At 43.4% G+C, this 25,623-nt stretch overlaps 1 protein-coding gene across 1 annotated transcript in view; it reads right to left on the bottom strand.

Moving 5' to 3' along the window:
• KCNH2 (potassium voltage-gated channel subfamily H member 2) overlaps window positions 1-25,623 on the bottom strand; it is a 439,418-nt gene that overhangs the window by 137,066 nt on the left and 276,729 nt on the right. Inside the window, exon 5 of the mRNA XM_029587977.1 lies at window positions 421-820. Coding sequence (XP_029443837.1) covers window positions 421-820 — 400 coding nt within the window. The remainder of the gene's footprint in view (window positions 1-420; window positions 821-25,623) is intronic.

The following is a 25,623-nucleotide window of genomic DNA, read 5'->3' as shown; positions in this document are numbered from 1 at the left end:
CTGCAGCCACCAGCTAAATTCAGCCACCTTGTGAATTTAGGTGTATTTGATGTATTTGCTCTTAAGTGAGGGAGATGTTTTGTGGTCCAAGTTCACAGTTCAGAGAACGGGTGCCTCCCCCCCCCCAGAGCCTAAGAGAACTTCATAGAGAAACAAAGTAACTCAGTCTTGATAATTTGACACTATAAAAATAGCGGGATTGTCACCATAAGTAAAAAGAGTCTTCAGTGCTGAAAGAAGGCAAAATCAAATACGTATTCCCTGGAGTTTGCTTTTAACAGTCTAGCACCAGTAATGACACCACTCCTACTATATTCTTACATCTACAGAGCCTCTTCAACACCCTATGAAATGATTATTAAGCCAATGAGAGAGGCAGGGAAAGAGAAAGGGAGAAAGATCACAATGAGATGTACTTACAGCCAATGAGCATGACACAGATGGAGAAGATTTTCTCAGAGTTGGTGTTGGGAGATACATTTCCGAAGCCCACACTAGTGAGGCTGCTGAAAGTGAAGTAAAGGGCCGTCACATACTTGTCCTGGATGGAAGGTCCAGATCTACCGGAACTGTTGTAAGGCTTCCCAATCTGGCTCCCGAGCGTGTACAGCCAGCCGATGTTGTGCGCATTGCCCATGGAGCACTCCATGTTGCCAATGGCGTACCAAATGCAAGCCAGCCAATGGGCAATGAGAGCAAAAGTGCACATCAGCAGAAAGAGCACAGCAGCGCCATATTCCGAGTAACGGTCCAGCTTACGGGCCACTCGCACCAGGCGCAGGAGGCGGGCGGTCTTCAGTAGTCCAATCAGAGTTGTAGTCTGGGAGAGTAAAAATGTATAACACAAATAGATACATTAATGTGGAGGTTTCTAGGAGAAAGACAGAAAAAAAAAATCCCCAAAAAAAGTAAAGACAGGTAAATGGAGACAGTATTAGCAAGCACAGAAAAGGGCTTCAAGAGGCGAGTTCAAAGCTAGAGTCTGGCAAACTGATACATCAAAGAGCTTGAGAAACCACCATGCCCCTGGTTAGGTGAGAAATTTAGTTAATTCCAGTTCCTAGCTGAATTTACTACATACGTTTGTCACTTTATATCCACAGTGCTCCTTCTACTCTTTCAAATTACTAGTAGCTTTCCTACCATTCTTAATTGACTACTCCTCTCTTGCTGCTCAAATAATTAGCAACCCTGGCCTGCTGATAGCAGATTTGGTTTTTTTTTCATAACACTGTGTCTTGTAGAATTCTAACATATGTGTGCCTTAGCTACAAGTGCTATCCATATATATGTATCTCAGGATGATACAGGAGTGTAGTCCAAGTGTTCATTCAGGATGTGACTTTTTTCAGCAATGGACCTTCATTACAACATAGAAGGACCACTATCTTCCAAAGGAAGAGAAAAACTCAAGACTTCAGGCTGTCTCACATGTTGGCTTCCATAACTCCTTCATCACTAATTGTTTAGAAGCTATGAGGTGGTGGGTTTAGGGACCATAAACTGAAATTACGTATCAGTAAGATGGAGTCCTTGTGACTGGGTAAGTGGACTTCTGTTTTAGTTTGGTAGGGGGTCACAAAACCAGTACAATAGGAGAAATGGAATCCAGGCGTTTGGATACTCATATTTTATGGATGGTGAAATCGACCTTTGGCTACCTATGCATTGTTCACCAGCTCAGACATAATTATCTGGTACAGATTTGACAATAGGGAGTCAGTCCTTGAACATAACAAGGCTAGTTTGTTATAGGTCTGTATATTTGGGTCTTTCTCAGTCTTCAGTTAGGAGATTACAGGTGGTCCAAAACATAGTGGCCAATATTCTGGGGGGACTTAAGGCAAGAAACCATGGGTCTCCATTACTCAAAAGCCTTCATTGGCTTCCAATGGCCTACACAGTAACGTTTAAGATACTGGTCCTAGTATTTAATAGCAAGAATGGCTCAGTGCTATATGTATCAGGATGTATGTTGAGGTCTTGGAATAGGACTTAATAAGTGTGCCAACTAAGAAACAGATCCACTTGCCAAGAACTAGGGAATAGAGCCTTTTCATTCAGAGCTCTCTTTTTATGGAATAGTATCCGGAGTGGAATATGGTATCAGAATGATTATTCCGTTTTTGGAAATAAAAACTCAAGTTGTGGCTGTTTTGCCAAACATTTATTTCCATTGACTGAGCAGGAGGGAGGCATAGGATCAGTTCTGGGTTTGGCAAAAGGAAATCTGCCACTGATGTGGGTTTGAAGTTTGATCTGAATATTGTATGTGCAAATTTTAAAATGTTAAGATAGCAGAGTTGTTTACCTGTAACAGGTGTTCTCCATGGACAGCAGGATGACTGTCCTCACATATGAGTGACATTATCCAATGGAGCCCGGCATGGAAAACTTATGTCAACATTTCTAGAATTCTGACTGTGCCTCTCTGGGCTTGCTCACACATGCCATTATACCATGAAGCCATGTGAGGTTCCTTCATCTTGCATTTTAGCAAATAGAACAACTTCAGGTACAATTAGATAAATTTAAGAATGAGACGAGGGAGGTAAAAATGAAGAAGTTTATGCGAGATCAGATGGATTACACTAAGGGATATATTTATCCATGGACGAATAAACAGAGGAAAAAGGGAGGGGGGCAAAACCTTTTCCTCCTCTTTGGAAAATTCATCAGATGAAGAGGGGGAAAAAGCTGATAATATGAGAAAAAAAGCAGTATCGTTTGCCCAGCCTTTAGTGAATACCCCGGTTGATAATAGTGTGATGGTTAATGAGTATATGAATGATGAAAACCAGAATTTTTACGACCTCAGAATGGGGGGAGGAGAAATTGGCTGCTACAAATGACCACAGGAGATTGATACAAAAATAATTAGTTCCAACGGCCAATGAGGTGAAGTATGAATCAGTTGTTAATTTGTCCTCCCATGTACTGTCTCTTGATGAATTAGTGGTGTTGAGTAAAGGGTTAACGTTTGTACCGACAGCGGGATATGACCCGTTTAATACGCGTGTGGAATTATATAAATTTTTCGCAGATTAAGAATTGCAAAATTCTTTGAAGATAGTGAGCGGGAGACTGAGTCTTGTCAGGGATTACAATTTGTTCGACAGTCTAATGGATGCCACCCGATTCTTAAGACCCATTTGTGTTGATGTTTGAGAAGTTAGTATTATTAAGGGACTTGATGGTTTTGGAAAAGTCTAATTCATCGGTTTACTATAATGTTACACAGGAAGAGAGACGAGCACTTCAGGCATTACAAAATGATCTTGACATTATAATAAAATCAGCAGACTAGGGAGGGGCGACGGTTATCATGGATAGATTCCTGTACGTGGATAAGATCAACCGGCAATTGAGTGATGAGAATTTTTACCACTCTTTAGATAGTGACTCTACGGAGGGAATACAATTAGAGATTTATTCATTAATTCAACATGCAATTAAATATAGAATCATTGATAAAAAATTGGGTGACTATCTTTATGAGAACTATCCGGTTAATCCAGTCTTTTATGTATTACCTAAAATACATAAGAGTTTGTAATCACCACCAGGAAGACCGATAGTCTCTGGGATGGGTTCTATTTTTGAACCAATTTCAAAATACCTTGATTACATATTACAACCTAGTGTACGAGAGATTACTTCATATATCAAGGATTCAGCTGATTTTATTAGAGTGTTAGATCAGTTGGATGGAATAGAGGAGGAGTGGTGGTTGGTCACAGCCGATATCGCTTCCTTTTATTTTTTTTTCTATTATCTATTTATTGCTTTTACAAAATTAAACATCAAGCAACAATACTTGAATTGAAATACAGGTATCAGAACAGAAAATGAAATTTACACCAATTAAACATATTTCAGGTAATTTAAAATTCTGACCCTGTCTGATAAGCCCACAATATGGATCCATGTTTACACAATTTCAGGTATAATATATATAAAAATATACATGGGGCGGATTTTAAACCGCGAAAATCCGCTCCTGCGCGCGCCGAGCCTATTTTGCATAGGCCCAACGACGTGTGCAAGCCCCGGGATGTGCGTATGTCCCGGGGCTTGAAAAAAGGGGCGGGGCAGGACTGAGGCCTCCAGCACAGCGGCCGTGTTGAGGGATCGCGCACTGGCACTCAGTCGGCGCATGCAACCTACGCCTGCCCAGAGGCAGACGCAACTTATTTAACAAAGGTCAGGGGGGTTTAGATAGGGCTGGGGGGCAGGATAGGTAGGGGAAGGTAGGGGGGGTGGAAGGAAAGTTCCCTCAGAGGGAGCAGCCTCGGAAGAAACAGGGAAAGCCTTCGGGGCTCCCCTAGCACTTGGCGCGCGCCGACCCCGGATTTTATAACATGCGCTCAGCTGCGCATGTTATAAAATCGGGCATAGATTTGTGCGCGCCGGGTTGCGCGTACCTCTGAAAATCCGGCCCATATTGAATAAGCAATTTTAGCTATAGGATGGTAACAAAATTGTTAAAAAGAGATCTTTTAAAGAGATCTTTTAAAGAGATCTTTTCATACAAAAGGAGCACATTATGTGGTTCCCGGTGTAGAGCTCAACACTGGTCTTCCCTTAGAAACTATAAATTGTGTCAACTGCGATGGTTGGGTAAATATATATATATATTACCACCAAACTTTATTAAACATTTACATGGGAATTTCAGAATAAAATACATCCCAAGTTGTAAAACTTGGGGTTTTAACAATAGAAACTGTTTTCTGAATTTTTGGGACTGTGGGGATAGGTCTGCGAACATCTGAACCTTACAGCCCAAAAACTCCTTAGACGTATTCAAAAAAATATTTTCTAAAAACCCAATCCTTGTCAGACTCTAACATAAATGTCACCAAAAGTATTGCAGGCTTCGCTAAGTTTGGCCTGGATTCTCTAAGGTCGCCGTATTGGGGAGATCTCAGCATGGTTCTCTTCGGGCCCCTCAATTGCCACTCCAGTGGAAATTTCACCAGCTCCCTGGCTGTTATTTTGGGCCGCAAGCTGTTCCTGATATACTTCATGCCTTGTGGAAGATTCCTTCGGGCCACCAACTTCGGATAGCCGTGGGTCTCCTTGTTCCATCAGAAGCCTTGTAGCTGGGTTCACTGGCGGCGATCTCTCCCCGGTGGAGAGTGATGTCATTAGTTCAGGAGCGTCGGAGGGCTCCTCTTCTCCCCTCCCAACGCTCAGCGAACACTCTTCCCCCAAATCCATCCTACGACGAAAGTGAGCGTCCAACAGGCCGACAATAGGAGTAACCCCGATCGCGTCCGAGGCCTGGCACTCCCTGGCTCTCCTCTTGCGGGCAGAATGAGGCATTTTTTTGCAGGTAAAGAACCGCGGTAGGAGAGATGCTCAAACCCACCACGTTTCCGTCACCATCTTGGATCCTATCTCTTCATCTCTTCCCTTTATACGAACATACCGCAAGATTCGGCTGTTCAAATTGTTCAAGAGGTGCTGGGTAAATTAGAGATGTCAGATAGAAGGAAACCTCTGTTAGGTCAGCTGTCGTCTATAGTTTTGAAAAAAGGTTTTTTCCAGTTTGAGGGTAGATATTTTCATCAGATAAAGGGCATCCCGATGGGGTCTTCTATGGCCCCATCAGTGGCCTGCTTGTATGTTGCTAATTTTGAGAACAATTTCATATATTCATCTCCTTTTTGGAAGAAGATGATTATATGGAGGAGGTTTATAGATGAAGTATTTTGTGTGTTTGTTGGTACTAAGGAAAGAATAGAGGAATTTATAATATGGATAAACTAATTGGATGAAAATCTAAAGTTTGAATTTCATATGGATCAACAGCAGATACCATTTTTAGATATGATTGTGTATAAAAATGCAGGAAAATTATACACCACGATTTATAGGAAGGGCATTGATAAAAACACTACCTTGGATTTTTCTAGTTTCCATCCAAAACATTTAAAGGAAAATATTCCTATTAGCCAGTTTTTGAGGCTAGGACGTGAGCGACTTTAAAATTAAAGCACAGGATTTATCCAATAGATTTCTGGCTCAGGGTTACAGATGGAAGATTATTAGGTGGGCATATAAACGTGCTTTGTATGCTAATCGAGATAATCTTTTGGTGACTGGAAATAAGGTTCTGTTAACCAGGATGCTGTGTACGTTGCCATTTTCCCATCTGCTGACTGGTATTAAATCCATGATTTGTCAACATTGGACAATTTTGAGTAATGAGAGTGCTTTTCGATGTCCCCCAATTTTCACTTTTAAAAAGAATCGATCATTGCAGGATATGTTGACCTCCACAATGATGCCGGAGGTAGTGAGGAGACCAGAACAAGTTGGTCAATATAGATGTGGCAATTGTGGCGTGTGTCCATATGTGTGTGAGACTACTTCTGTTCAGGTTCCATTAACCTGGTAGATTTGATTGTAAGACCACTCAAGTTGTTTACTTAATTATGTGCCCATGTAAACTTTTTTATATAGGTCAGACTAGGAGATCCATCAAAGTTAGAATAGTTGAACATTTGAGTAACATTCGTACCAAGAAGGAAAATGCAGCCTTGGTACAACATTGGTATCAGAACGGACATAGAGTGCAGGATTTGAAATTTTGCGTGCTTAATCATGTACAGTTGAATCGGGGAGGAAATGTTTCTCTAATATTGTTACAGAAAGAACAATATTATATCTTTCATTGGGGAACAGTTGAACCGATGGGTTTAAACCAAGACGTGGAGTGGAATGTATTCATCTGATTCAGTGTAGTTGGTAAATTTATACAATGGGTAAATAATCTCAAGATAGCTCCTATCACTTATACAAACAATACACACAAGGAGTACAAAGAGTGGTGGGAGTATTGGATATACGGGTAGATAGTGTATGTGGAGGGTTGAAGGATATAAGTGTGTTTAATTCCAGAAGTGAACATTGGTAATCAATATCGGGAGAGTGGATTACTGTATAAGTGGAACATAAGTCCCTGAGGAAGCCCCATGAGGGGAGAAACAAAGATCTTTTGTCGGACATACTTCAGTTGGAATTAACATTGATTATGGCGAATATGAAATAACAATCTTGAAGTAATAAGAAATGATGTTGCTGTAATTTAGTCATATATAAACTGTTAAGAATTATCTTCGCAATCACGATGTATTGGAAATGTTTTTAATATGATTTTAGGTGTGTGTGAATGTGTTTGAATGAGATAGTGAGTATTTTATTTGTCTAGATAGAATTAATAATAATAATAAAAAATCTTTTGCACATAAAATCAGTGTAGTTGGTGGCTTGATTTGATTAAAGGGCTGTGTGACATATGGGAATGTAGGGGTGTGGTCTATGCATATGACGTTTGGTAGGTGGATCTAGTTGACATATGGGTATTTAAAAGGGTGTGGATTTGGTGAGTGCGCAGCCACGGCGTGCTGGACAAGGATGCTGATAATGTTATGAGGAAACTTGGTGTGATAATATAGTAAAAAGTAAGTAAAGAAGTTTTTTTATGGAGGATAATATATTGAGGTGTTAGTATTGTTCTTAAAAAAAATGTTGTTGTGAGAGCTTTCGATATTGATACATTATAATCTTTATGCTTTGAGTAGTGAGTGCGGAAGGAAAGTTTACTCCGTTTTTGAGGTTGGAGATGAGGCATGTTGAGCCTGGGATGAATATGAAATGAAATAGAGTACAAAGTACTCACAATTCTACACAAATCAATTCACAAAGCTGACTACTTTGCCCTGGACAATATTATACATCTACACAAATCCTCACGTACAACAAGATCTACATATAAAGTTCAGCTGGATGTCCCTTCTTTACCTCAAGCCAAATTATCCTCCACTAGAAACAGAGCCATCTCTATAGTCGGCCCAAAATTATGGAACGCACTACCGCAACACCTCAATTCGCAAGAAAACTTTAAATCTTTTAAAAAAGATCTTAAAGATTGGCTACTCTCTCAGTCTTACAATGGCTGCTCTCCCAATGACAACTGATCATAATCTCTTTCATATCCACCTTCACGTTCCTTTTATGCCAGCAATCCCCTCCTTCTGTCTTTCGTCCTGTTTTGCAGAAACCTTTTGTCTCTTTAACGGTTTCAACCGTCTACTTCAAGTGCTGCTTACACTCATAACTATTGTTCAATGTATTGTTCAATGTATTTTGAATTTTTAAGTTAATGTTCTGATTCATTCTCTGTCACACTGTTATGAATTTAAATGTAACTGGTTTGTTATAATGTAAACCGGAGTGAAGGCTATGTCTGCTGTACATCGGTATATAAACAAATGCTAAATAAATAAATAGTAGCTGAATAATATTGGAGGTAAGTGGCAGTGTCAATGGGGTCTTTTTGTGTTGTGGAGTTTGATGTGATTAGATGTGACCAGGTGACTGGTTGTTTGAATATTGATTAACTATTATTGAAAGAGATTTGGTGAGTTTATTTAATAAATAATTTTTAATGGATGTGACATTATTTAATAACATATGTTATAAGGAGTTGTTTTATTATGTTATTTTTTGTCGTGAGAATAGAATTTTTTAGAATTTTGAAGTGAGCAACTGGATGTGAATCTGGATGTTTTTCCTACATGAATATGTGCTTATATGATGCAAGATAATCCCCTGATGAAACAAGAGTCTCTTGTCGGGAATATTTAGGAGAAGAAGAAGAATATGAGAAGGGAATATTGAAAATTTAGAAGAAATAGAGGAGGAGTTTAAAGGTTCCTTAAGGAATGAAGAAGAAGGAATATATGGGTTGCGATATTCCTTATATAGAATTGTTGTAGTAATTAATGAATGGTTTTATTTGAAACTTTTGTGCAATATGTGTTTCGGTCGTGGACCCTTGGGCCGGCTGAGACAGTGGATGGTATGCTGTGGAGGACCACAGCGAGCGTCACAGCTGGGAGGCGGCACGGAAGAGACTCGGAAGAGGCTTCACCACTGGATGTCCGAGGTCCCCCCAGGAGGAGCCCGTAGGGACCCGGACCTCTTGGACTTAGGTGGGATCCTATGAGACCAAGAATCCGAGCTGCGGCCGAAGAGAAGGACGAAGGACGGCTGGGCCCAGGTAACTGAAGAATCTTCACCCTCGGAAGCCCGCGGCTCCACTGGGAGGAGCCCGTGAGAGCCCGAGCCGCTGGGACTTAAGAGAATCTTCTGGGCCGGCAAGTACCGGATACCTGAGATGATGGAAGAAGCCGAAGTCGGAGTCCAAGAGCAAAGCCGGGTCAGAAGCCAGGAGTCAGAGATCCAAACCACAGCCAGGGACGAAGGCAGAAGACGGAGTTGTGGGACGGAGCTGGGTCAGAAGCCAGAGGTCAAAAGACAATACCAAGCCAGGAACGGAAGCTGAAGGCGAAGTCATGGGACGGAGCCGGGTCGGAAGCCAGAAGTCAGATGTCAATACCAAAACCAAGAGCAGATGCTGAAGATAAGTCAGGAGACAAAGCCGGGTCGGAATCCAGAAGACAGAAGAAGCAATCCAGGGACTACAGCAGCAACTAGACACTCAGACAAACTGAGGAACCTCATTGCAAGGCCCCGTCCTGTTGGAGCTGCAGGGTTTAAATACCCTGCAGCGTCTGACGTCATCCGGGGCATCCCCTCTTGTCTTCCCGTGCTGGCCCCTTTAAGAATCCAGCCCCTGGGCGCACGTGTGCTTAGGAGGTGGGGCCAAGCGCGTCGGGCCGGTGGCGCTCCCTCGCACAGGGAGAGCTGCGGCAGGCCGCGAATCAGGCCTACGTGGCCGAGGAGGCATACGTGCGGGCCGGGCCAGCCCGGAGGTAAGAGGAGGGACCGGGGCATGGCCTGGTCCTGTAACAATATGTATTGTAATATGTATTGTAATGTATTGTGTAACTTTGTATGAATGTGTGGTATAAGTGATATTTGATGCGTATGTAATGTGATATATGTATTTTGATATATATATATATATATAAATATATGTGAGATGTATGTATGTTAATTTAAAAAAAATCTTTTTCTATAAATACATTTTGAAGAAGATATATACAGATATATGGGATATTGTTATTTTAGCATTAAAAACAGAGAAACCAACTCTATGAGGAGGTGGGTGGGTTTCGTGAGCACATACATTCAGCTGTCCTTGGAGAACACCTGTTACAGGTAAGCAACTCTGCTTTCTCCAAAGACAAGCAGGATGGCAGTCCTCGTACATGAGGAATCCCTAGCTACAGGCTGCCCCAACAGAAAAAAGGGGAAACAACAATAACAAGTGTCAACGGGCACAACAATATGTTTGTTGGCAAGAGGCCTTTTTTCCATTTTATATTTAGCTTATGAGGGGCAGCCTAAACATAAGAACATGCATACTGGGTCAGACCAAGGGTCCATCAAGCCCAGCATCCTGTTTCCAACAGAGGCCAAACCGGGCTTCAAGAACCTGGCAAGTACCCAAACACTAAGAAGATCCCATGCTACTGATGCCAGTAATAGCAGAGGCCATTCCTTAAGACAACTTGATTAATAGCAGTTAATGGATGTCTCATCCAAGAACTTGTCCAAACCTTTTTTAAACACAGCTACCCTAACTGCTCTAACTACATCCTCTGGCAACAAATTTCAGAGCTTAATTGTGCGCTGAATGAAAAAGAATTTTCTTCAATTAGTCTTAAATGTGCTACTTGCTAACTTCATGGAGTGCCCCCTAGTCCTATTATCCGAAAGAGTAAATAACCGATTCACATCTACGTGTTCAAGATCTCTCATGATTTTAAAAACCTCTATCATATCCCCTTCTCAGCCGTCTCTTCTCCAAGCTGAACAGCCCTATCCTCTTCAGCCTTTCCTCATAGGGGAGCTGTTCCATTCCCTTTATCATTTTGGTTGCCCTTCTTTATACCTTCTCCATCGCATCTATATATTTTTTGAGATGCGGCGATCAGAATTGTACACAGTATTCAAGGTGCGGTCTCACCATGGAGCGATACAGAGGCATTATGACATTTTCAGTTTTATTAACCATTCCCTTCCTAATAATTCCTAACATTCTGTTTGCTTTTTTGATTGCTGCAGCACACTGAGCTGACGATTTCAAAGTATTATCCACTATGTTGCCTAGATCTTTTTTCTGGGTGGTAGCTCCTAATATGGAACCTAACATTGTGTAACTAAAGCAAGGGTTATTTTTCCCTATATGCAACACCTTGCACTTGTCCACATTAAATTTCATCTGCCATTTGGATGCCCAATCTTCCAGTCTTGCAAGGTCCTCCTGTAATGTATCACAATCTGCTTGTGATTTAACTACTCTGAATAATTTTGTATCATTCACAATTTTGATAACCTCGCTCGTCGTATTCCTTTCCAGATCATTTATATATATATTGAAAAAGACAGGTCCAAGTACAGATCCCTGAGGCACTCCACTGTTTACCCTTTTCCACTGAGAAAATTGACCATTTAATCCTAAAAGAACATCGCCTCCTATCCCATGACTTTTTAGTTTTCGTAGAAGCCTCTCATGAGGGACTTTGTCAAACGCCTTCTGAAAATCCAAATACACTACTACATCTACTGGTTTACCTTTATCCACATGTTTATTAACCCCTTCAAAAAACTGAAGCAGATTTGTTAGGCAAGACTTCCCTTGGGTAAATCCATGTTGACTGTGTTCCATTAAACCATGTCTTTCTATATGCGCTACGATTTTGATCTTTAGAATAGTTTCCACTATTTTTCCTGGCACTGAAGTCAGGCTCACTGGTCTATAGTTTCCCAGATCACCCCTGGAGCCCTTTTTAACCTACTCTCCAGCCTTCAGGTACACTGGATGATTTTAATGATAGGTTACAAATTTTAACTAAATTTCATTTTTGAGTTCCTTCAGTACCCTAGGATGCATACCATCCGGTCCAGGTGATTTGCTACTCTTTAGTTTGTCAATCTGGCCTACTACATCTTCCAGGTTCACAGTGATTTGGTTCAGTTCGTCTGACTCATCACCTTTGAAAACCATCTCCGGAACTGATATCTCCCCAACATCCTCATTAGTAAACATGGAAGCAAGAAATTAATTTAGTTTTTCTGCAATGGCTTTATCTTCCCTAAAAGCCCCTTTAACCCCTTGGTCATCTAACGGTCCAACGACTCCCTCACAGATTTCTTGCATCGGATATATTTTAAAAGGTTTTTATTATGAGTTTTTGCATCTACGGCCAACTTCATTTCAAATTCTCTCTTCACCTGTCTTATCAATGTTTTACACTTAACTTGACAATGCTTACGCTTTATACTATTTTCTTCAGATGGATCCTTTTTCCAATTTTTGAAGGATTTTTTTTGGCTAAAATAGCCTCTTTCACCTCACCTTTTAACCATGCCGGTAATCGTTTTGCCTTCTTTCCACCTTTTTTAATGTGAGGATTACATCTGGATTGCGCTTCTAGAATGGTATTTTTAAACAATGTCCACTCCTGTTGTACCCTCAACCTTGGTAGATGCACCTTTCAGTATTTTTACCATTTTCTTCATTTTATCAGTCTCCCTTTTGAAAGTACAGTGTTAGAGCTTTAGATTTACTTATTCTCCACCTTCCAGCATTAAGTCAAATTAGATCATGTTATGATCATTATTGCTGACTGGGTGTTTTCTGGAGCTAGTGTTAACTGGGTTGCTGGCTGGGGCTTAGGCTTAGGTGCCCACTGCTGCCTTGGACAGGCTCGTGGGACTTGTTCTGTACCGGACTATGGGGGTCCAGGACAGTGCCTACTCAGCTGGAAAAAGTACCTCCTCTGCCCTGGCCTCAGATATCTCTTGGAGGAGGCCAAGTCTTGAGTGGCAGCCTCATCTCCTTCTGTAACAAATGGAATGGCCTCAGCTCCTTTCCTGACAAAATCTGTAAAGGAGAGATCCTCAGGAGGGGACTTCCCTTTTCTGGTAGATGAGGGGATCAGAAGAGAGTCCTGTCAACACCTCCTCTTCAGAGGCATCTGAAGATTCATAGCCACACCCCTGAGAGTATTCTGAGTATGACTCACCCTGTTCCACCGGTGGTGAGGATTCTCTCGGTAGTCAATCCCCAGCCAAAGCCTCAAGAAATGGTGCTTTTGGATGGTTTGGCCTGGATCCGGAGGAGCTTTGATGACCCAGGGAAGTTTCCTCTCCCAGGAGCTGAAGATCAACAATCAGGCAATGGTCACTAACCCCAATGCCCCTCCAGGCATCAACATCTGATCCAGTACCGGCACCAGTGTCAGTGCCTCAACACTGAGCACCTGCAAGGAATCAAGCAGAAGCTCAAGGATCAATAGTGCCTGCCTCAGTGCCCTTGATGCCCTGGCACTGAGGCCCTGCGGCGTCTTGACCAAGGCCCGCTGGATCTTTCTATCCAACTACTCCTTAAAGATTGCCAATGCCAACACCTATTAGGAGGCAGGAGGGGTGATCAAGTCTTTTTCAAAACCGAGAGGTAATCTGTGGCAGAAACCTGGACCAGTGGAAGCTGTCGTGAGTCCCTGGCCTAAGGATGAGCTTTCCTCATCACGGGACTAACTAGGGGGGTCCCCAGCATGCGCTGGACTGTCCCCGCTTTGGGCAATGATGGAGACTGATGCTTCTTCAGCTTCCCTCAATGCTAGGCGAGGGATCTCCTTGATGCTGGTGTCAAAGACGCAGAAACCGATGCCTTCTTTGATCAGGAAGAGTCAGACAAAGGCCTGTCTCTGTGTTCCCTATTAGCCAACAGCATCATGGGAACTAATAGTCACCACGATGCTGATGATACTCCCTCCACCAATGCAGCTCTGAGGTCCTTCGATGTTGATGGATCAGTCTTCTGGTGCCGGTGAGATCTATTCCGGACCGTCATCCTTTCTGGTTCATGGTTGCACATTTGCAACAACCCGGATATCATCTATCATGGGGGTCCGTGATAATACTATAGTCCTTGCACACAGAGGACATCATCTGAACCTGCTAGACATGATCAGCCAAAAAAATGGGATATAAAGCCAAATTTGATGGCAGCAGTGACTCGAAGGCTGGTGGAAACAAGTAAGAAGATAAACAGAAACTTAAACAAACAAAAAAACCTTACCTTGGGTAACTACAAGGGATAAAACCATGGGACCCCGCGATAAATGATCCTGCCAATAAGGAAAAAAACTGAAAAGGATCAGAAAAATAGCAGTGCGAGGCATCAAAACTGCGGCTCGAGGGCTCTGCGGAAAAAGAGAGACTGAAGGGATTCCACAGGATACTTGGCATGATGGCATGCCCAGTGAGGCAAAGTCAAACTTCCAGAAACTTTGACATAAGTTTCCTTGCCGGGCTCAATCAGATGTCAACCTGCTTGTCCTTGGAGAAAGATAATATCATGTTAGAAAAATAGGAAGCTGTGTTTTTGTTGCTTTCATATTGTTATTGACTTATAGAAATGTTTGCCTATATTTTAGATGCTGTAAATCACTTGTAACATTTTGGCAGAGGAGTGGCAAATAAAATATAATATAGAGGTTGATATTCTGCTCACTTACCCAGTTATGTTCTAACTTAGCAGGCTAAGTGGCACTGTCTGAATATTCAGCCACACTCAATGGCTGTCATTTAACTGGCTGTTTATCTGGCTAAAGAGGAGCAGGGCATTCCAGGTCAAAGCTACTTATCCAGCTAATTTAGCTGAATAAGTGCCAATCTTTAGCCTTATCCTTAGCCAGATTAGTCTACAAGATAGTAGAGTATACTCAGCAGCATGGCCATGCTGTTGAGTATCTTAGCCAAGATAGCTGGATATGTTTATCTGGCTAACTTGTTCAGCCGGATAGCTGCTGAATATTGGCCCCACACATTTCAGTTAGCTCCCACTGACATGACGCTCCTTCAAAACATGAAGTTGAGATTCCATTGCCATGTTTACTTGTTCCTGGGCTTCCAAACATTGCTTTTTCATAGATGAAAGTGAAATTTAGTCCCCTTGTTTAATCATTGTTGGACATTACCAGACTAGAGCTGTTAAGTACCTAGACATGAAGAAATTCAGGAGAAAAACGCAGGAGAATATTATATATTTAACCTAACAAAGCCTTCCTCAGTTAGATTTTTTTATTTAGCTAATTCAGCTCTTTCTGGTTGGCCGCCTCCTAATATTCTTCAGAAATACAACTATCTTTTTTTTTTTTTTTTACCGCTTCCCACCTCATTTCCCCATTGTGTTATGACAGCTAAGCAAATTGTCCTTTTGCTTCTGGCAAGAACATTAGGTCATGATAAGCTCCTTTCTCAAGGCCTACATTAGTTCCACAAAACGAATCAGGCAGTAAAGGTAGGAATGGTATTGCTTCCTCCCCCAGGAGCCTGAGGATATTTCCTGTGTAACAATCAGAGTTTAAAGAGCTAAAAGATTTATTCGCATTCTAGAAGGGAATGAATGGTACCTTTGCCCCACTACCCTCTCTGATGGACCTAAGGAAAAAGCAAAGAGCATCTAGGTAGTGAGGAGGAAAATAGTGACTATAAAGTAAAAAAGTTCAAGAAAGACATGAAAGAAAATAAAACCTAAATTAGGTTTATCAAACTGAAATTAAAACTTAAAGGATACTGTGCACAAAAAAAGCATCCCCTCCCATCCTGACATTAATCCAGGGAATATCTCTGTTACCTTCCCAGCTAACAGCAAGAATTTGAGGCTTACAAAAAAACAAATGAAGAGGCATTTAAGACTCCCTGCTGACTCAGAGTGTCTGGACCCACTTAAGTATTCAAGGCACGTCCTTTTCTCCCTTATACTGTACGGGTATCACAGACTGTACAGCAAAACACACCAGGAATGCATTAACAGTAGTAGTAGCAACTGCCAACTTGTTAGGTATGGCATGTCAAAAGCACCAGTAAGTTGACAATGCATTTCCAGTAAGTGATTTAAAAGTATAATTAATAAGGGGGGATTCTGGATTTTTCAGACCAAAATATTAATAGAGTTATACTCTTTTAATATTCATAATGATGTTTTGGTGTCACCTACTGGCAAAGTATTCTCAGCTCATAGTAAGACATGCAACTGCCAAGCAAACCATTGTGAATCAGCTGTCAACCCGCAGCCCCTTACATAGGCAGCATTGTTTTGCCAATGCAAAGCTCATGCACTGACTGCAAAGCTTTGTACCCATGAACTACCAAAAAGTGATTCTCTTGCTATAGCACTCCTAAATCTGGATTGAATCTGGAAAAGATGTAGCACATGCAAGAAACTTCCCTATATCCCTCCCACCTCAGATTGAGCTCACTGGGTCAATAAAGGAATACCCCTGTGTCCCTCCCACAGGGTAAATAGTGAAATAACTTTGTTCTCACCCACTTTAAGCTGAACTCATTGGAACAGTAATAGAACATCCTTGCATCTATCTGGCCTCAGAATGAACTTACTGCAGGCCATAGGATAGCTGGGTTGGAACCAGCAGGTTACAACTCTCTAAAAACCAACCAGTTTTGATACCTGCATGTTGGTTTTGGCCAGGTACTATCCAACAAGGCTACAGGGACCTAAGCGGCTGGATATTAGGACAACAGCTTCACTAGTTTTGGTGACAGTTTAGATTATGTCAAAGCAAGGTGGTAACAAAATGAGGGAGAAGGAGACTGGGTGTTAAATAAAGTATGGGATCTTGTTTATTTGTTCATCTACATAGCATAGCAGAGGACCATTCAGGAAGACCACAAAAATTGACTTGAATAAAGAGCAATTTCCTACAAGTGGTCAAGCTTCTATGAGTGGTAGCTGGGATAGGTCCTTAGCAGTGTAGACGGAATACGTGGATGAGCCAATGGGTCTTTCTCTGGGCAAATAATGGAACATCCTCACCTCTCTCACCAGCAGGTGAATTGGCAGGGCCAACAGTGAAACATCCTTGCTCTTTCCCACATCAGGCTTGAGCTTGCTTGACCAATAATAGACATCCCCATCTTCCTCTCACCTCAGGCTGAACTCACTAAGCTATTAATGGAGCATTTCTGTCTCCCTCCCACCTCCAATTCAAGTCATGGGGCCAATGACGGAACATTCCCATCCGCCTTGACATACTGGGACAATGACGGAAACTCCCCATTTACCTCCCACCTTAGGCTGACCTCACTGGGCCAAGGAACATTCTCATCTCCCTCTGACCCCAGCCTCTACTCACTTGGCCAGTAATGGAACGTCCTCCTTTCTCTCCCGCCTCAGGCTAAACTCATGGAGATAATGATGATGGAGCACCTTTCAAGATGGGATAACCACTGTCCCCTACCTCCAGCTGTGCCTTAGGCCACTGAAATGCAGGTACCATCTAAAGGAATGAGAATGGATGGGGAGTAGGTGACCCTTGCCCTTTTTAATATTAATCCACTATCATTTTTCCATCAAAATCTCTGTACATCTCTGAGCAAATGTCCTTCAAGAAACATTTGCTCCACAAATAATTGCTCCATTTAATCTGTACCATTTGATAGCAGAGAGCCAGGACATTTTAATAATCTCTCAGGGATTCCATCTTATAAAACATAAGCTGGGAGTCAGCAAAAAATGTGTGTGTTCTAAAAAAAGAATTTGTGTCAGCAAAATCCAGCTGCTGAAAAAAAAGAAAAACCTAAAAACCCAGCAACTTGTAAATGAATTAGTGAGAGGAAATAGGGCTGCAACATGCCTACAGCCAGGTATTGTTCCTAAACTGTTTCTAATTGGCCAAAGCCTATTAGAAATGTGAGAAAAGCAAGAATGCACAATTAACCCAAGGGATTATTGATGCGTGTGTTTCACTGCTGTTCAGCACCATGGTCTGGACAGACGGCCACACTGAAATTAATTTTTCTCAAACGTGCTAAAGAAAAATCCCACAGACATATTTCTAAGTGGGATAAATTGGAGGCATCCTTGGTTTTCCTTTCTTCTATACTATGGGGGCTGGATGGGGCTTGCTACTCACCAATGTTCTCTGAAGTAGCCAGAGTCTGTTTTCCAGTTGGGGATTGAAAGAGTTTGAACCTGCACCCCCTTTTTGGTTCCCAATCAGGGACTCTACTTTCTGAGCTAAAGAAGCAGCTCTTCTAGCTGAGTCTGTGTGAGAACCCTCTTTACCTCGACCAGGGTGATCAGATCCCTTTCCCTGTCACCCCATGCTAGCGATTATGTGCAATTACAAACAACGTTTTGGACACTTGGTAGGTTGCAGTGCATGCTGAACCCACAGGTTGCGTTCTCGTAGTCACGGATATTACTTTGGAAAGGCATTTCTGCTGCCATCTTTCTTGAGATTCAGAGAGAACCATAAGGACTCTGAAAATATTTGGGGGAGGGGGGTGGGGCATGGGAGCTCAGTCTGAATCTTGGGATCTCTGCATGCACCCGTGAAACATTCCTGGGTCACATCCAGGCTCCAGGAAAATACCCATAAATCCCCGACTCCACCCTGATTTGTGCTGAGCTTTAGAAGCCCTAGAAACCTTCCTTGCATGTGCCAAGTTTAAAGAAACTGCTGGTAATAGCCAGGAAACCTCTTTATCTCTGGTCCTGACTTCAGGGGCTCAATCAATGCACAGAAAAGGTTCTGATTTCTGTCCTGGCTCGAACTGAGCTTTAGAGGATCAAGAAATACCCAGAATAGTTTTCTGTATCTGATTTGCTTTAAGGCTGAGCTTTTAAGACCCCCCAAAAATATCATTGTCTGCGTCCTGACTGCTGTTGGGCTTTTGGGGCCCATGAAGATACCCAAGAAATGTTCCTGTCTCTGGCCTTGTTTGTGCTGGGGTTTAGCTGCCAATGGAAATCTCCAGGAACTCTTCCTGTCTCTGGCTTAACTTGTGCTGGGCTTTTGGGGCCCCTGGAAATACTCGAGAAACCTTCCGCATTTCATTTTGGTTCAGGCTGCGCTTTGGGATCTCTGAAAGTACCTTTAGGTCCCCGTCACTCTGCGGGCCTGGGCTCCAAGTCTAAAAAGAAAAACAATAAATAAAACATCTCTCGCTCCGTCTCTCTCTCTCTCTCTCACATCCCCTCCCCCTCTTTGTTGCTTTTGCGCCCCCCCTCTCTTTCTCTCTCAGCAGGGGCACAGCTTCTCATGCCTAAGACTATGATGCATTTGGGGAGGAGGCTGAAGAGTAAAACAAGGCCTCCAGCATTCCACAGAGGAACAACCCCAGATTCAACTCCTCTGGTGAAGCAAAGTGACACAAATATAAGGCAAAACTGAGAACAGGTCTCTGGAAAAGTCTGCTTAGCCTGCAGAATCTTTAAAGGGCAACTTTCACAACAGAACCAACGATGGAGGCTTACTGTCCCGACCAGATGATGGACATGGCCGACTTGCTCAGCAGATCTGCTCCAGATCAGGCCAATCTGTTCCCTAGCAATCTGATCTTGACCATGGGATTCCTAATACTGTAAGGAGCATCCATGTTGTACCAGCCCCAGCAGACCAATAAAGCCATCAGACCTCGCAGTGAGGGAAGGGGAGTGAGGCCTGACGACATCAGTGACTGCTCTGTTGCTACCACTGGCATGAATTACATGCTCCCAGTACCAACAGGAACCTTGGGTCAAGGTAAGACTGCCTGGGTCTATCGCTTTCTGTTTTGTCAAACAGACTCTCATCCGACTGGACAATAAACTCTCTCCTTTTATTCTGTTATGGAAGTTTTCCTTTTCATGTAAAGTCCAGCCTCCACTTCTTCCCATATCTTTGACTTATCAAAGCCTACAGAGCAAACCCCACCAGCCTGCGAAGAGAATGAGGGTCAAGTCACTTTCCAAAAGGGTGAAGGTAATGGAGTGGGGGGGCAGAGGGGAAGGGGAAGGGCAGGGGAAAACGTAGCATCCAAGGATTAGCCAATGACAAACATCACATCTGGGCTACAAACAACAAGAAGTTGAGCTTTAAACCTGAGCCCACTTAAAAGCTAACGTTGGTTTTGCGGCTGTCTGACATAGAGTTTCTCTTTAAAGGGGGCATGCATTCTGCTTGTGGGGGTGGGTGCAGGGACAGAACAGCGCAAGCGGGAAGCTCCTGCACCCAATGAAAGGAGAAGGCAGCTGGGAGAGGAGCATGCACCAGTCTTCCCGTCCCCTCAAATGGCTGCATCTTGCATGTTCCATGCCTAACCTGTTACCATTGTTGTTTCTTTTCCTTTCCTTTGAGGTGCCATAAATGTACAGAAAGTATATAGCCTTCTTATTTCCTGTGTAAGTTTATGTTTCTGACTTCAGGGAGACCTTATCTTTCAGGGGAGCCCTTCCAACTCCCCTTTACTGTCTGTCTCACCTCTTTCTTTCCCCTTCCACCCCCTTTTCTGTCTCTGTCTCCAAACCTCTCCATCTCCCTTGGTCCAGCTTTTGATTCAGGGACCGGGGGGAGGGAGAATGGCCCCCTGAATGTCTCAGAGCAGCCGTGAATCTTTGGCTGCCTGATATATTCTCCCGGTCCCATCACTGCGCAGCAGGGACGGGCACTGCAGCACCACAGCTTCTCGGATTTCCCAGAGTTCTGCGGCGCCGGAGAACACATCCGAGGTCTCCACGATAGGTGGTCTCAGCTCCGGTCTTCAAGGGGCCCACGAGAGAATTTGGCTTTCAGGAGAATCCTTGCGAGAAGCCAGAAGAACAGTTTCAGCAGTTAGGTATGATGCGAGTCTCCAGATCTGTCCAACAAGTCACATGGACAATCAGATCAAAAGTCACATCAGCACAGGTTTCGCTTTGATCCCATGCTGCACAGAGACACCATTGTCTGTGACTGGAATGAAAACAAACCAGTACCATAGCCCTTCCTGTAAACCAGCTGACTGGCAAGGATGCATTTGATCTAAAAAACCCAACTGCTTTAAGAGAAGCCTGGATAAATAAACGCCGCCTGTCAATGCAGAGCTGTTCGGCCATCTTTGTCCTAGAACAGCCCCCGTCTGTCTCCTCTGGCTTCGACGCAGCGAGCTTAGCTCTGGCGCTGCAGTGTGGGCTCACCAAGCATCACACCACAGCCAAGGCACAGACTGCGTGAAAAGCAAAATTCAGCAAACGGCTTCTGCTCTCTAATAAATTAACTTGGTGATAAAGTGCTAGGTTGGCTTTCTCGGCTTCACATACAGAGCTCTCCCGTGGCGATGGTTTGCAGGGAAGGAGAGCACAGAGCAGATTCAGCAAAGATGGCCCATACAGTACAAGGAATCTTCTTTAGCCAGATCTATATTCAGCCTTCAGAGCTTGCACATTCTCATCTTCTGTTGTTCCACTGTCTGTTCTGAAAAAGCGAGACGCAGCACTGCGGGCTGCCATGCAGAAGAATATGGTTTGATTAGCAGAGCCCACCCGCATTCCTTGGATCAACAGGTGCTGGGGACGCTGAGGAGGTGTGGGGAGGGAGTCCCAGCTGTTGTACAATGATTACATCCATGACTGAATCAATGTAGGCATTAACCCGATGTCTGTCACAGGAAAACATCTGTAGTGGGGAGCGCTGGTAGCTGTATTAAGCTCTGGATAGAAACACAAGTTGACTATTTGAATGACTTTCTCTGTATATCCCAGATCTATTATATAATCACTGTATGTACAACCATTTCCATGTATTGATGATCGATGTTCTGTATTATTTCAACAATGGTTAATAAAATAAAATTGACAAAAAAAGAAACACGAGTCTTCGTAGGCTGTGATGTCTTTTATCAGATCAACAGAAAAGATGGTGTAGTAGCCTAAGCTTTCAAGACCACATTGGGTCCTTTCTTCACATCTTGGTCACATCTGAACAAGGAACCAATCTGGTTTCAAAAGTTCATTTCAATATTACAATATCTTTTTTGCTGGCCTGATAAAAAGGTATCACAGCCTACAGACTCTAGGAAAACCTTTGCAGTCACTATTGAAAAAGATCACCAGCATCTCATAGAAGGATAACATGTTAGGGATGCAGTATGAACTCTGGGACAATCTGTTCTAGTCTTCCAAACTGGCGGGGAGCAGAGATAAAGGAAGTGAGGCTAATATGATAGACTTGGATTTTTCCCCAAAAATATGTCGCTGGCATCATAGCAACATTTTGGGGAAGGACACGGGGCTATGAGAGAAAACGCAAGTGGACCGAAAACAGGCCACAGGAGGGTAAATAGCAGGGGTTTTTGAAGATATATAACTTGGTGGAGAAAAGTAGGGAAGATCACTGAACTCAAAGCCATGCAATTGGGAAAGCAACCATCCATGCAGATATGCAAGCAGACAAAAAGGGTAAGCACAAGGTAACAGAAAGACAGAGAGAGAGAGAGAGAGAGAGACCATTTCATCAAGTCCAGTTTTTCATTAAGGGAATAATTTAAAAGCAGTCAGGACTTCCTTGAGAAAGTGGTGCTTGTAGGTGGAGGTGAACACCCCAGCCTGAGGACATAGCTGCTCCAAGTCAATTTAAAAAAACCAAAACGATTTATTTGCTAAATGTCTGGTTCTGATGCAACAATTTCTTTCCTTGTTCCTGGATTTCCCATCTCTTCAGATCTCTTCTTGGTTGTATCTCACAGGAGGGAAAACTGAATCAACTAATATTGATAATGTGCCTTCACATTTGAATGCAGTTTTGGTTACCTCCATCTTCAAAAGGCTACAGGACACCTAGGATAAGGCCAGAAAAGGGCAACAGAGGGAGTGCAGGAGCATGGAACAGCTTCCATAGGAGGAGGCACTAAAAAAAAATGAGGGCTTAAGCTTGGAAAAGAGAACCGAGGAGAGATAGGACAGAAGTGTATAAAATCATGAAAGGCATGTGGAAAATAAATAGGGAATAGAGGGGGTGTGGGAGGTGGGCGTATTGCATGAAACAATCAGGCATTAGGGTTAAAACAAACCAAAGGAAAGTATTTCTTTGCCCAGTGAATGGCTAACCTGTGGCACTCGCTGCTACAAGATGACAGCAATGCAGACGATGTCAGCAACCAGGACCATTTGGTTCCAGCACCCAGCCCGCCCATTTGTGCCTGCCCGTTGTGCTGTCACTGAGGGCGCTACACATTATCATCATTACCATTATAGTAACATAGTAAATGATGTCAAATAAAGAGCAAGATGTCCATTCACTTTGCCCAGTTGAGATGCATCCTCTTAAGAGATAAGCATATAAAATTCCCAAATGCAACTGAACACCAACTTCCCTCTTGCATTTTCCACCCACTCTCTCAACCCTCCTCTTGTTATCTGTCCCAAGCATGGCCAAGTCCATCACGGTCATCACAGTGTTGGCTTTCCCATACTTTATTAGAGCCCCGATGAGGTCCTAACACTGCTGTTTTGGGGTTGTAACTGCCGTTCTGTGCAGGTTACCCCCTCGCAAGTCCACCACGGCTGCTTCATGTTGTAAAGGCATCAGCATTAATGATCATCGGAAAATAGGCTTTTGCAAAGAGACTTAGCCATGATTAGAGGGGCTGCACGTCTTTGTACTGGAGAAATCTGGTCATTCTGCAGCAGCACATGAATGACTTTTGAGTATGGAACACTTCGACAACAAATAGCTTACAAAACTGGATTCAGAGACTTTTCCTTCCATCTACTTCTGGAACATTCTGGCATTATGTACACACACACAATGTTTGTGATATCACGTTCCTGGTGATTTTAACACGAGCACAGGTCTGACATCACAAACACTGCCTAGCAGACAATCACTTTGCAACTTTTAGTCACCAGATGCTGATGAATAAAAATTGCAAAGTGATTGGCTGCTAGGCAGTTTGTGATGTCAGACCTGTGCTCGTGTCGGGATTACCAGAAACATCATATCATAAACTTTTAAGAATCACAGACAATCCCCTACTTAAGCAGAGCCCTGGGGGAGAGGCTCCAGACAGTGCTTTATCTGGATACCACAGTTCCTCATGGGTAATCGGCCTACTTGAACTTTGACCTCCAGTCTCCTAAAGCACTGGGGAACAGCTTTAGTGGGCAGGTACAGAAGGACTTAGATTATGATAGATTTTTTAAATTATTTATTTACAAACATCGGATATTACGCCTTTTCCCGGGAATGGTCTCAAAGCAGATTACAATACATTTTAATAGACTAACAGGTCCATTCATTAACAGATACATTAGCCATAGTATCATGTCCAGGGATAATGGAGCTTAAGTTATTTCCTAATGAACAGATTGGGGGGGGGGGGGGGGGGAGGAAGGCCTGGTTGAACAACCATCCTTTGCTTTGAAATGGACATGGAGAAATAAGTTATCTGATTGGCTGCGATGACACCCAGCTGTTGCAAGGCCGGGCATCGAGCCAGAGTTAAGAATGGAAGATCTCCAGCAGCTGGACTGTGCCTTGGTGTACCACATAAGGAGAGGATAATTTTCCAATTCTATTACTAAAAATGGAAATAAGCCCATCTCCCTTTCCCTTCTGCTTCTAAAATCCAATTCACAAAAGCCCGAAAGCCCTGGAGGGGAAATTTTTTATGACTGCCATCGCTCATTTCCACCCTCCCGTCCCACTGGCCTTCTGCCACAGGGCTCACTGAAGACAGAGCAATGTGCAGCACCAAGCTCTGCTGCCGGTGGCATCTTAGCGCCGATAGCTCTGCCACCCACCATGCAGTCCCATATTTAAAAGTACACAAGGAATGCAGCGGTGATGGAGGGAGACCTTATGGCCATTCAGGGGTCTTCCATCCTCATCACCCATGGCGTTAGCTGGCTCTGCATCTTCCCCTTTGCAGTCAGCACACGGAAAAGTGTCAGGAGGGAAAAGGGAGGGCAAAACGTCAGTAAGTCTCATCACGACCCTGAGGCAGCTGGGAATTTGTCAGGTGGCAGCAGGGGTAGAAAACCAAGGAGGAAGCAGCCCACAGCCTGGGCAGGAGGAGAAGCAGACAAGCTGCAGCCTCAGGAGCAGGAGGCAGTGACCCTCCTGTAGCAACCCAGAAGAGGCGGTGCTAGTTCCAAGTGACAGAAAAAGAAGGAACTGGACAGGGGAGGAGGATATGGGAATCAGTCACAGCAGGACAAAGGGCATTCACCCACGCAGGCCTTCTTTCTTCTGCCGCTGCTGCTGCTGGGGCCGCCTCCTCCTGCTGTTGCCACCAGCAACGTGGGCCCCTCTTCCTTTTGCCATTGTTATCGGACCTCCTCTTGCTGTGATGGGAAGACAGGAAAAGGGGCTGGAGAACTAGCAAGGGAGCTGGGAAGACAGGAAGAGAAAATATGGGAAAGATGGGGGACAGGAAAAGGAGTTCATAAGATGCATAGAGGTGTGAAGGACAGAAGAGATGATAGGGGAGGAGCGTTTGAGGCCTGGAAGGGGATGAAAGATGAATCAGAGGACTGGGAGGCTTTGAGAAACAAAGGGGAGAGATGTGGAAGATTATATGGAAAAATGAGGTTAAGAGATAAGGAAGGGATGTGGAACAGTGGGAAAAAGACTGATGAAGAAATAGGAGGGCAAGACGGAAGGCTAAGGAGTTGCAATGTGGAGAAGGAAGTGGAGAAGGGTGAGGAAGCGGGGATGGAAGGTTAAAAAAAAAAGGTGAAATGAAAAAGAGAGCCAAGAAACTAAATCAAAGAACGAACAAGATAAAAGCAGAGGCGCGACTGAGAGAAAAAAAGCCTCAAAGGTAGCCAAAAAATAATAATTGTATATTGTCATTGTTAGTAGCAGT

The sequence above is a fragment of the Rhinatrema bivittatum genome, chromosome 2 (genome assembly GCF_901001135.1).
Source record: "Rhinatrema bivittatum chromosome 2, aRhiBiv1.1, whole genome shotgun sequence".
NCBI lineage: Eukaryota > Metazoa > Chordata > Amphibia > Gymnophiona > Rhinatrematidae > Rhinatrema > Rhinatrema bivittatum.
Note: the sequence above shows the minus strand (reverse complement) of the source record. Positions and strands in the feature narration are given on the sequence as shown.